Raw genomic sequence first — 11,607 nt, forward strand, 5'->3', positions numbered from 1 at the left:
ACAATTGCAAAGAGAATGTATAATACCAATTTCCAACTTTGCCCTTTCTTTAATTGAATTTCCATTCTGTTTACTTAATTTTTTTAATTCAAAATTTAAAATAATAGAATTGAGTCACGTTTTTAATGACACGTATGTTAAAATAACGCTGTCAGCATGTCAGGTGACACAATCCTTAACGCCGTTTGATCAATTTGACGGAAAGTCCCTATTTGATTCAATTTTACAAAAATAAGGACTCAATTGAGACGTAAAAAAAAGAAAGGGTCCTATTTGAAATTCTGGATATAAATAGGGACTTATGGAGACATTAAACCTAAATATAAAGTGATGTAAAAATTGATTGGATGTCAAAATAATATTACGAATTTAATTCTGGGTCATGCATCACTCTTTATAAATGCATTCTTATTCCAAAAAATTGAAAACACAGCCACTACTTCAGTGGGAACATGATGAACTACGTCAACATCTCCCTAATAGTTTTCAAACACGCTACACAGCCTTTTCCTTCTTAAAAACAATAGAATTTCTCATCCTTTTCACTAAAACTTCCAAAACTGGTGTCTGAGATGTATTTTTCTGTTCATGTTTTCCAAATATGTTATCATACATGTATAATTTATGAAGTCTCCATACCTTTAGGCCTTATCTCTAATTACTCCAAAAGTTTCTATTCCAAATTCACACTATCCTTGATTTCTCTCTTGTTTCTGAACTTCCTCAGTCATCTCTATTTCAATGATTATCACTTTGTTTTGGATGCTGTATCTTATCTTGATGACGTAAATTTCACCCTTTCAAGTCTTAATTTGCCTAACTCAAGACTCAACCATCATTTTAAGACACGCAAAAAAGGTAATTTTTTCCTCTATATAAGCCACAGCAAGCAAGCAGCAGAAACACTCAAACACAACGCCAAAACAAAATCAAAGCTATGGATTCCTTCTCTCGGCTCAGCATTTTCTGTCTCTTCATTTCACTCCTTCCTCTTTTCTCTTCCCCTGCCTTGCTGTTTCAGGTTTCACATCCCCACCTCCCCTATTCTTTGATTTTGTTTGTGACACTTACAAATGCATACAACACAGTCAACAAAACAACCTAACATATCTTGTATTTTTCAAAAAGTTAATTTGTCATTATGTTGAATACATATCATATATGATACTTGTTTCATATTTGTACATCATAACATAACCCTTATTTGAATTACATTTCCAACTAACTCTGCATGAATATGATTAATGTTGTCACAGGGGTTCAACTGGGAATCAAGTAAGAAAGGGGGGTGGTACAACTCTCTTAAGAACTCTATTCCTGACCTTGCAAATGCGGGAATCACTCATGTGTGGCTCCCTCCTCCCTCTCAATCTGTTTCTCCTGAAGGTTCATCTCTACCTGCCTCCCTCAAATAAAATATTAATGGATGATTAACAGCATCTGCTACCCAATTTCATCATATATGACTTAATTTCTAGCAGATTTTTTTATGATTGTCATGTGTCACTTTGGGATATAATTTGCAAAGCAAGGAGTTGGCTAAAGGAAAAGTAGGTGTGAGTTTAGTTTTCACAAATTGCGAAGCAATCAGAATTTTCAGAAACTATCCTAAGCATAGCATTAAATAAGCAACTATAAAAATATTTCAATCTTTCATAACCATACATGACACTATTATTAGATTGATAACAATGTGTAAAAATTGTTACATACTGACATGGCATTCTAATTCAATTCTTTTGTCAAACATGTTATCTGCGAACCTAGTTTTTACCAATCATGTTTAGAAAAACTGCTTAGTGTTTATGCCACTTTTGAATCCAGGATACCTTCCAGGAAGGCTATATGATCTTGATGCATCAAGATATGGATCCAAGAATGAACTGAAGTCCCTGATTGCTGCTTTTCATGAGAAGGGGATAAAGTGCCTAGCTGACATAGTGATCAACCACAGAACTGCAGAGAGGAAGGATGGGAGAGGAATATATTGTATCTTTGAAGGTGGTACTCCAGATTCACGCCTTGATTGGGGTCCATCTTTCATTTGCAGAGATGACACTGCTTATTCTGATGGTACTGGAAACAATGACAGTGGAGAGGGCTATGATGCTGCACCTGACATTGATCATCTCAATCCACAGGTGCAAAGAGAGTTGTCAGAATGGATGAACTGGCTCAAAACTGAGATTGGTTTTGATGGATGGAGGTTTGATTTTGTGAAGGGCTATGCCCCTAGCATCTCCAAGATCTATATGGAACAGACCAGGCCAGATTTTGCAGTAGGTGAGAAATGGGATTCTCTCTCATCTGGCCAGGATGGGAAGCCAAACTATAACCAAGATAGTCACCGTGGGGCACTGGTGAATTGGGTTGAATCTGCAGGTGGAGCTATTACTGCATTTGATTTCACAACAAAAGGAATTCTTCAGGCTGCTGTGCAAGGAGAATTGTGGAGGTTGATAGATCCAAATGGCAAGCCTCCTGGAATGATTGGTGTGAAACCAGAAAATGCAGTAACTTTCATTGACAACCATGACACTGGTTCCACACAGAGACTTTGGCCATTCCCTTCTGACAAAGTCATGCAAGGATATGCCTACATTCTAACACACCCTGGCACCCCCTCAATAGTACTATTTCCTCCAATCTCTTTAACTTTCAATGCATAGTTATTTTTCCAATAAATTGCATTAACACAGAAAAAATTTAAAGACTAAGATACACCATAAACTTTTACACTCATTTCACATTATCTTCACCACCTTTCACTCTCTTTTTTCTTAACAAATTCAAAAAAATTTCTTTTTTTTATGACTATTTTATCCCTACCGTACCATCAATGTTATTAAATGAATGCATTATTTTGTGTGAAAGAATCTTTATCCATCTCTATTTTACTCTTACACTAACCTCTGTATATTGTACTGGCACAATATGCTAATTTTACACTAAAATAGCATAGAATCATGTATGTGTCAAGAAATCTTAGAGATATTAGTATATTATGTTTTTTAATTTAAAGGATATGGTGGGCTACGTTACTTTGTTTGTTGGATGAGGTTCTTTTTTTACTCTTATTCTTTGTTGTTATGCAGTTCTACGACCACTTCTTTGATTGGGGCTTGAAGGAGCAGATTGCCAAATTGAGTAGCATAAGGGTGAGGAATGGGATCAATGAGAAAAGCACTGTTAAAATTATGGCATCTGAAGGTGACCTTTATGTTGCAAAGATAGACAACAAGATCATGGTGAAGATAGGACCAAAGATGGACCTTGGAAATCTTATTCCCTCAAATTTCCATGTTGCTACGTCTGGCCAAGACTATGCCGTGTGGGAGTGAATAATTTATTACAGTATACAATAAGGAACACTATCATAAACTACCTTGTCATTGGGTATAAGATCATTTTATGAAATGTTTAATTCACCCCTTTACCCAATGCAATTTCCCTTAATATTTATAAACCATAATTCCAAGATCACAAATCATTATGCAAAATTTTCATCTATTACTTGTGTGAGAAATTGGATGAAAAGATGGTTTTGTTATTGCTAAATCGGTTTCTCATCAAGAGTTATTAATAATGGTTTATTATAAAATGTACACTTAATTTCGTTCATATAATTAAAAGTATTAAAAGAAATGAATTAAAATTGATTTAAGAAAAGAAACATTAAAATTAATATATATATATATATATATATATATTAAATTTAAATAATAAAAAATAATGATAAATGTGTTTTCTTTCTCAAAATATTTTTAAAAAAATTGTGTTTTATTCCTAAACTAAATAATATATTTATTTCATCATTGCACTTTATTAAACTCATGTATTTCTAGAAAAAATGCACGTTAACGTAACAAATAAATATTCATACACTACAAGAAAATCCTAGTTACCTACCACCCAAATTTGTATGTAGCATAAAAAACATGTAGATAAAACAACATTAATTACGGATTACATACGGACAAATAAGTAATGTTACATACAAATTTTTTTTATCTAATGACTTAACAGATTGCCAAAATTAGTTTCTTTTTGTATGATTAACAAACTTGGAAAATAACAATAAAGTATTTGACAATACAGAAATATTGTTCCATTGCATAAAAATATATTGTTCTATTACATATAAAGTACAATTAAATATAAAATACATTATAATATAAAGCCATACATTCAAAGACATTGTTCTTAACAGCCTAATGCTAATAATCACGATAATTAATTTGTTCATCTACTTTAGCTCATTTTGTTGTTCATTATTTGACAGTTGGAAAAATTGTTGTGCAGCTGCGACTGTCGATGGAGGAAGACACTGCATGATGGCACCAATAAAGTTTTGAAATTGAGAATTGATTTTTCGAATTTAAATTTGTTCGTCATGAATTGCTATTTGCATTTCAAATTGAATAATGTCCTCTACATTTGGTTGATGACTAGATGATGCTTATGTCTGTCGAATATAATTGTCAACACAGTCATCTTGAGAATTAACATTTCCTATGTCATATAAGCATCCCTTGTACCTTTCACCTACAACCTCTAACAAACATCTATTCCTCGATCTTTCCTCCTCGGTAGCATCTACTGGACTACAGTGTGAAACATCAACAGATGCAGTTTGTAACATCCAAGAAAAAATGTAGTCAATAGGAAAGAAAGTGGTTTCGAGAGTTGAGTCTGAAGTATCTAAAAAACACTAGAAGGAGGGGGGGTGAATAGTGTTAATAGAAAAACACTTTTCGCAACCCTTCTAATATAGCACGTTGTAGAGCTTTATGATTTTCTTTTAATGCATTTAGAAATAAAATTTTAACTACAAGTTTTGTAAGAGAAGCATTTAGGCAAGAGATGAAGTAATTTCATAAATGTATTATAGTGGTTCACTCCAACTAAGTTACGTCCAATCTCCTCCGCAAAGGGATCCATTATAATCTTGTCTTTTCTCTTTCTTCGTGTACAAGAGCTATTGGATAAAGTCAACTTGTCAAAGCAGACATGCTTTTTCAATCGTTTGCTTGAAGTAGGTTGTATATTCTTTTAGACATGGCTTCAAGTGAAGAACATTCTATGAATATCTCTTTTTTCTCTAACATTCACTTATGATATTTTATTTGAGGTTTTGTGGTTACATGTAGAATAACTCATCTGCAAATAATAGAGTAAATTGTACATGCATCAGATATGTCTTTTCTTAAACTTTTGTTGTTTTTGAACGTTGAACATTTAATGTCATTTGATGCTTACTCAAAGCAACAAATATTTTTTTTATTTCCTACCGTTGAGGTAGCGTTTGACAATTAAGCTCTTCTTCCAAAGATACCACACATGGGTTAAGGGCTTCATCATCTGACGAAGTAACTTTTTAGCTTATGGTATCCTTTAGGCATAGTAAACGCTTTTGTTATTTTGCCTTTACATACAAACAATGTTTAACTTTGTTTATGGTTTAAGTTTAGTCTTTAAGTGTGTTTTGTCAATGACATCGTCTTCGACATTGTTTCTTTTTCCCGAGAGCAAATCTCAATACCCTTTAGGTATGATAAGCTTTACGCTTTTAGCTTCAACTCTCTTAGACCTTTTTTACCTCTTTTATCATTGCGTACGTGTGTTTGACTTAGTTGTTTTTCTGTTCCTAAAATCCTAAGTGTTTTCATAAGGTTTTTTGTGTTGGAGATTTTAGTTATAAGTCTTTGTATTTTTATCCTATGTTATTTTTTAGATTACTCTTCCGTTTAATGTTATTTAGTTAAACTTCAAAACATGAGAGCGTTTAGGTGTATAGACAATGTTTTCTCAACAATCGTCCCCTTTTTTATGTTTAACAAAGACACATTTAAACGATTTATATTCTTACTTAGTACGTTTGTGTGTTTCACATTTTTTATTGTTCTTGTCTTTTGCGTGCAGGTTAGTGGACACAGTCAAAAGAAAAATAATTATAAACAAAGACATAAATTAAATAACAGAAAGTGAACAACAACCAAAAAATTTTATACTTGACCATAAAACATTTTACATGAGTGTAAATATGAACTCTAAGATCTGAAGACTCCTCCTGAGGTAGGAAAGGCTCTCCTTGCTGTTGAAAGGGGGGAATCTACCTGTAGAGAACTCTTTGATCGTCAAATATGTAAGAGAGTTAGTATCTTTGTATAAATTATAACTATAAATGTTTATGAGAGAAAGTGAGTATTTTTCGGGGAATACTAGTTATATTTATAGGATCAACATGGGTCGCAGGCTTATGTTCCTCTTGAAATAATACTTACCTGAGGAGTATAATAGTAGTATAATAAATTGTAACATAATGATAAATAATAATAACACATTAAACTATCGAGATTTAGTTATAATATGTAATATATGACCCAAAGAGGTGTAGGTTTAAATTGTTCCATATTGAAGAGGCTTAAAGGACCTTATTGGTACACACTCTTTAATATGTCTATTGAGTCGGGTAGGAACATAAGCCCCACTAGTCTCGGGAGTTTAGTTTGGTGTATGTGGTCATATCAGGCATTTACTTGGCTTAGGCCGACTTGTGTAGCTTTTGTTTACCTGTCTATATATATAGGATTTTTTGAATCCTAGTGCATTATAATTGATTAAGGTTTCTATGCAATTTGTTAAGTTTTTCCTTCTGCTTTAATAGTTTTGCTTCTATTTTAATAGATTATCCTCAGTATGTAATCGATTATTTAATCATACTAGCCAGTTATAAATTCATTTGACCACTATAACAGATTAAGCTATTAAATGAAATGTATTTAAACAAATCAAAATGATTTAATCGATTAGACAACTTATGTAATCGATTAATTCTACAATTAAGCAACTTTTTAATACAATTTTCATTCTAAACAGATTACCACACTTATGAAACATATTAAGTCATTGCTTTCTGTTTTAATCGATTAGACAACTTATGTAATCGATTACTATAGAGCAGTTTGCCCATGTTAAGCATATAAGGGGATCTAGTGAAATCTAACAGATTATATACAATGTTTAATCAATTGTTTCAACTAGAAAAGATATATTCAATCTATTTAAAGCATGATTCTTTAGCAACAATGAATTCATATATCAAGCACAAACATAATAAAGATAAAGCAATTGTTATGCCATTTGTTTTGTAAGAAACCATAAAACCATTCTTTTGTTCATCATAAAAAACCAAGGTATATAAGGTAGGTTTAGCTCCCCCTATCAACAGTCTTCATTGCTTGGTAAGACTTTGTAGGATTTTATTAATATGATAAAAGTTGTCATATGATTTTCCCAAAGATTTCAGCTCGTTAAGGATCATTTAGAACCTGCTAAACATGCTTTGGATGTTTTCATTTTCGAACATTCTTTGCTTTTAGTAGTCAAACTTCTCTCTCTTTATTTGACAGTTGATGACGTATCCTTCGTTTTCCATTGCTTTGGATCGTTTCATCGAGTTCTGCTCAGAACTAACCTCGTGAGCTTAACTCTAATATCAATTAAAGTACCTGAAAAATAGTAGAAGGGGTGGGGGGTTGAATAGTATTAATGGAAAATTTTTGGTAACCCTTTTGATATAGAACGTTGTCGAGCTCTCAAAATTATCCTTTAAATGCTTAGATGATCGACTTGATAAATATATATGAACGATAGTAATTTTGACGTGCTATTCAGAATATATATACTACAACATTTTGTAAAAACTTCCTTTTAAAACATGATCGTTTAGATTGGAAGATTCTTGTATTTAGAAAATAAAGTGTAACTGTAGATATTTGTAAGAGGATCGTTTAGACAAAAGAATAGATAATTTCACAAGTGATTTTATACTGGTTCGCTCCTACTGAGCTATGTTCACTCTCCTCTGCAGAGGGTTCCACTATAATCTTCACACGATTACAAAAGAGTATTAACATTACTCCTGGTCTGAGTATTAACACCACTCTTGGTACTCAACAACCCTAGTCGAGAATTCCTTTGAGTATTCGTAACACTCCTGGTACTCAACAACCTTAGTCAAGATTTCCTTTGAGTATTCGCACCACTCCTGGTACTCAGCAACCCTAGCCAAGATTTCCTTTCAGTATTCGAACGACTTTTGGTACCTTGCAAACTTGCTAACATTCCTCATCTTAAACGGAGTTCAGTTGTAAGTATTTTGATTCTCTTCAAAATTACAATCAACGATTCCTTACAAGTAGTTTAAATTATAGCTCTCACATAGAGGATTTGATTACAATACAAACCAGTCTAAACACTCACAAGTTTTTTGCTCTTTTCACTTACAATAGTAAGCAATAGAACAATGAAGTTTAAAAGGATTTATTTTCTCTTTTTCTATTCTCTTATCTTCTTTTTTTCACTTTTTTAGATCAGATGTATTGTTTTTCTTGATCATTTTGCTTTCTTCTCTCTTTAATGCTTATAGGATGAATTTTTCGTTGTAAGCTTCTCACTTGACTATCCTTTTAAGTTATCCTTTTGATTTTCTTTTAGAAAGCTCTTCTTTTTTAAGGCTTCATGAATATTTTTCTATTACACTAAACTTTTAGCTTTGATACTCATGCTTTATCTTTCTTCTTCGTATAATAGTCGTTAAGTAAGTCAACTTGTCAAAGTAGGTATGCTTTTTCAGTACTTTGTTTGAAGTAGGTTGTGTGCTTCTTTTGAGTACGACTTCAATAGAATAAGATTTTGTGAATATCTCCTTTGTCTCTAACGTTCACTTTTTTTATATTTGATTTGTAGCTCTGTGGATGCGTGTAGAATAGCTTATCATCAAAGAGTATAATAAATTGTGCATGCACCAGATATGTCTTTTATTATCACTTTTGTTATTTTTGCACATTGAGCATTTAATGTCATATAATGCTTGCTCAGAACAACAAAGTGCTTTTTGATTTCTTACTATTAGATAACTTTTGCAATTAAGCTAATTTAAAGTGTTTTATAGAGACATTGTCTCGACTGTTTTGTTTCTGAGAGTTATGTTGAATATCTCTTTCAGTTATGACAAACATTAAGCATTTTACCTAAACTCTCTTGGACGCTTTTGGCACAATAACGTTTAACCATGGTTTGAGTGTTTTAGCCTATATGTAATTAAAAGATTTTTTAAACAAATATCAATTTTCCTAATTATATACAAACACCAAAAATACTCCTAAAAACCTATTTCTAACTACAATTTGATAAAACTTCAAATTTAAAGAAAGTCTTAAAATTAACCTTATTCTATACAATTAAAGACTAAAAGAGACTAAGAATTATCAATCAAATTCGCCAATTTTAACAAAAATGCACTAGGATAATCGATTATCATAAGTGATAATCGATTATTTCCGATTAGTTCATAATCACATAGAATATACTGTGATAATTAATTATCACTTATGATAATCAATTATTTTAGTGGCTCCACCACTTCAAATTTCGATATTCATCACACATGAAAGGATAATTGATTATCATCCTAGATAATCGATTGTTCTCGAGACAAAACTTGAAACCAAAGAGCAGATAATTGATTATAACTCATGATAATCGACTATTGTCGAATAAAAACACATCTTGGATAGAATTCAAGTTTTCAAAACACACACACATCAATCCTAAAAGAGTTAACGTAAACTTTTGTTTAATTTGTATATTTTGGCCCAAGGACAAAAGTGTCTTTTACCTTTATTAATTGGTGTATAATTAATGTAAAGGGTGTAGGAAGTAAATCAATAAAAATAAATCTAAAATTTAAAATATTTAGTGGATCTTAGAAAGATTTAGTGGTTGTTGATATTTTAAAAATTAGTTAAGAGAGAATAAGAGGAAATCTTGGTGATTTTATAGATTAAGTGAGAGATATGATTTTAATTAAAAAGATAGAGATAAAATAGAAGAAGATAAAATGGAGAAGAGTAAAAAAGATCTACACATTGTTAACCTAATTCCCAAAAACGAAAAATTAAAGAGTTAAAGTAGAGAAAAGACTTTTTCTAGGATAAAAGAGGAAGACTATCTTTATGGGACACATTTTCAAGTCTTCAGTGATCATAAAAGTCTGAAGTACTTGTTTGGTCATAAGGAGTTGAACACGTTTCAGAGTGTAACACCCAAGAAAATAGGGGTCTTATTTGGTGATTGAATGTGTTCTAGAATTATAATTATTATTATGTTAAGTGGAACACATGATTGATATGTTGTTACTGTGATGATTTGTATGTGCATGATATTACCAATGTGATGTGTGGGCTTAATGGTAGAAGGGTGATTTAGGATTGAATAGGTGTGGGCCAAATTCTAGAAAGAAAAAGAGTTAAGGTAACCTTTTGTTTAATTTGTATATTTGGGCCCAAGTGCAAAAGTGTTTCACCTTTATGAATTTGTGTAGAATTAATGTAAAGGGTATAGGAAGTAAATGAATAAAAATAAATCTAAAATTTAAAAGATTTAGTGGATTTTAGAAAGATTTAGTGGTTGTTGATATTTTAAAAAGTAGTTAAGAGAGAATAAGAGGAAATCTTGTTGGTTTTATAGATTAAGTGAGAGATATGATTTTAATTAAAAAAATAGATATAAAATCACTAGTACAAAAACACCATATACCGTCGTTCTTTTTTGGCCTTACACGTCGAATTCGAGATCGATGTCATATCGGGAGATATTAAATTTACGTCGAACATAGAACAATTCGATGTCAATCAAATTAATGTCGAATTTTGTTAATATTTGATGTTAATCAATTTTTTTTGTTTTTTTAATTAATTGTGATCCCTTTTTACAACTCTGTGAGACTTGAAAAACATGAAAACAACAAATTTCAATTTTTGATATTTTATAAAGTATGAACTATGAACATGTAGTTTAGTATCAACAACAAACAATAATAACAAACAATAAACAAGTTCAATCAAACAACAACAACAAACATGTTCAACCAAAAAAAAACAACAAAAAAAGTTAAAAAAAAAAAACAAGTTCAACAAATAAGTTCTTCAAAACGAAAACAAAAACTAACCTTCAAAAGTGGGTTCATCAAAATAAAGTATTGACACCAGTGAGAGAGAAAGCAGAATACGCCTATGAAGGACAAAAACACAAAAATAATTGGTCAAAACAAACTAAAATCACACATAAAGTAGTTAATTAACATGCATTTATAACAAATGAAAGAAAGATTACATGTGTTGGTCATCAAACTTCGTTCCAGAAAAGTTTGAGTAGAGAAGAGGGTATCGCGCGCTAAGAGAAAGAGAATGAATTTTCAATCTCCTGCTCAAATTTTTATTAAATTCACTAACCTTTTAACGTCTAACGAAGGGACATTCGACGTTTTATATTCTTTTAACGTCTAATGCTAGGGAATACGACGTCATACGTAAATACATTTTCACCTTCGCGCCAAACATTTTTGCAAAATTTACCCAATATAACAAATTGACGTTGAATTACAATTCTAAACGACGTCTAATAATTGCATTTATTTACAAAAATGTCACCGGTCATTTTTAACATTGGTTATTCAGTGGCTGAATGTTGAACGTGTGACGTTATACGCGGTTTTTTCACTAGTGAATAAGAGAAGATAATAAGGAAAATAGTAAAAGAGGT

At 31.5% G+C, this 11,607-nt stretch overlaps 1 protein-coding gene across 1 annotated transcript; it reads left to right on the forward strand.

Annotated features, from left to right (window-relative positions):
* The first annotated feature begins 650 nt into the window (after positions 1-650).
* On the forward strand, positions 651-3,510 carry AMY1 (alpha-amylase-like protein). The gene is made up of 4 exons (XM_088101551.1): positions 651-1,021; positions 1,257-1,386; positions 1,825-2,630; positions 3,096-3,510. The coding sequence occupies exons 1-4, from the start codon at positions 938-940 to the stop codon at positions 3,339-3,341; spliced, it is 1,266 nt and encodes a 421-aa protein (XP_087957677.1). The 5' UTR covers positions 651-937; the 3' UTR covers positions 3,342-3,510.
* Positions 3,511-11,607: the final 8,097 nt, after the last annotated feature.

The sequence above is a fragment of the Vigna umbellata genome, chromosome 11 (assembly GCF_029865625.1).
Source record: "Vigna umbellata cultivar VRB3 chromosome 11, Vumbellata_1.0, whole genome shotgun sequence".
Classification (NCBI taxonomy): domain Eukaryota; kingdom Viridiplantae; phylum Streptophyta; class Magnoliopsida; order Fabales; family Fabaceae; genus Vigna; species Vigna umbellata.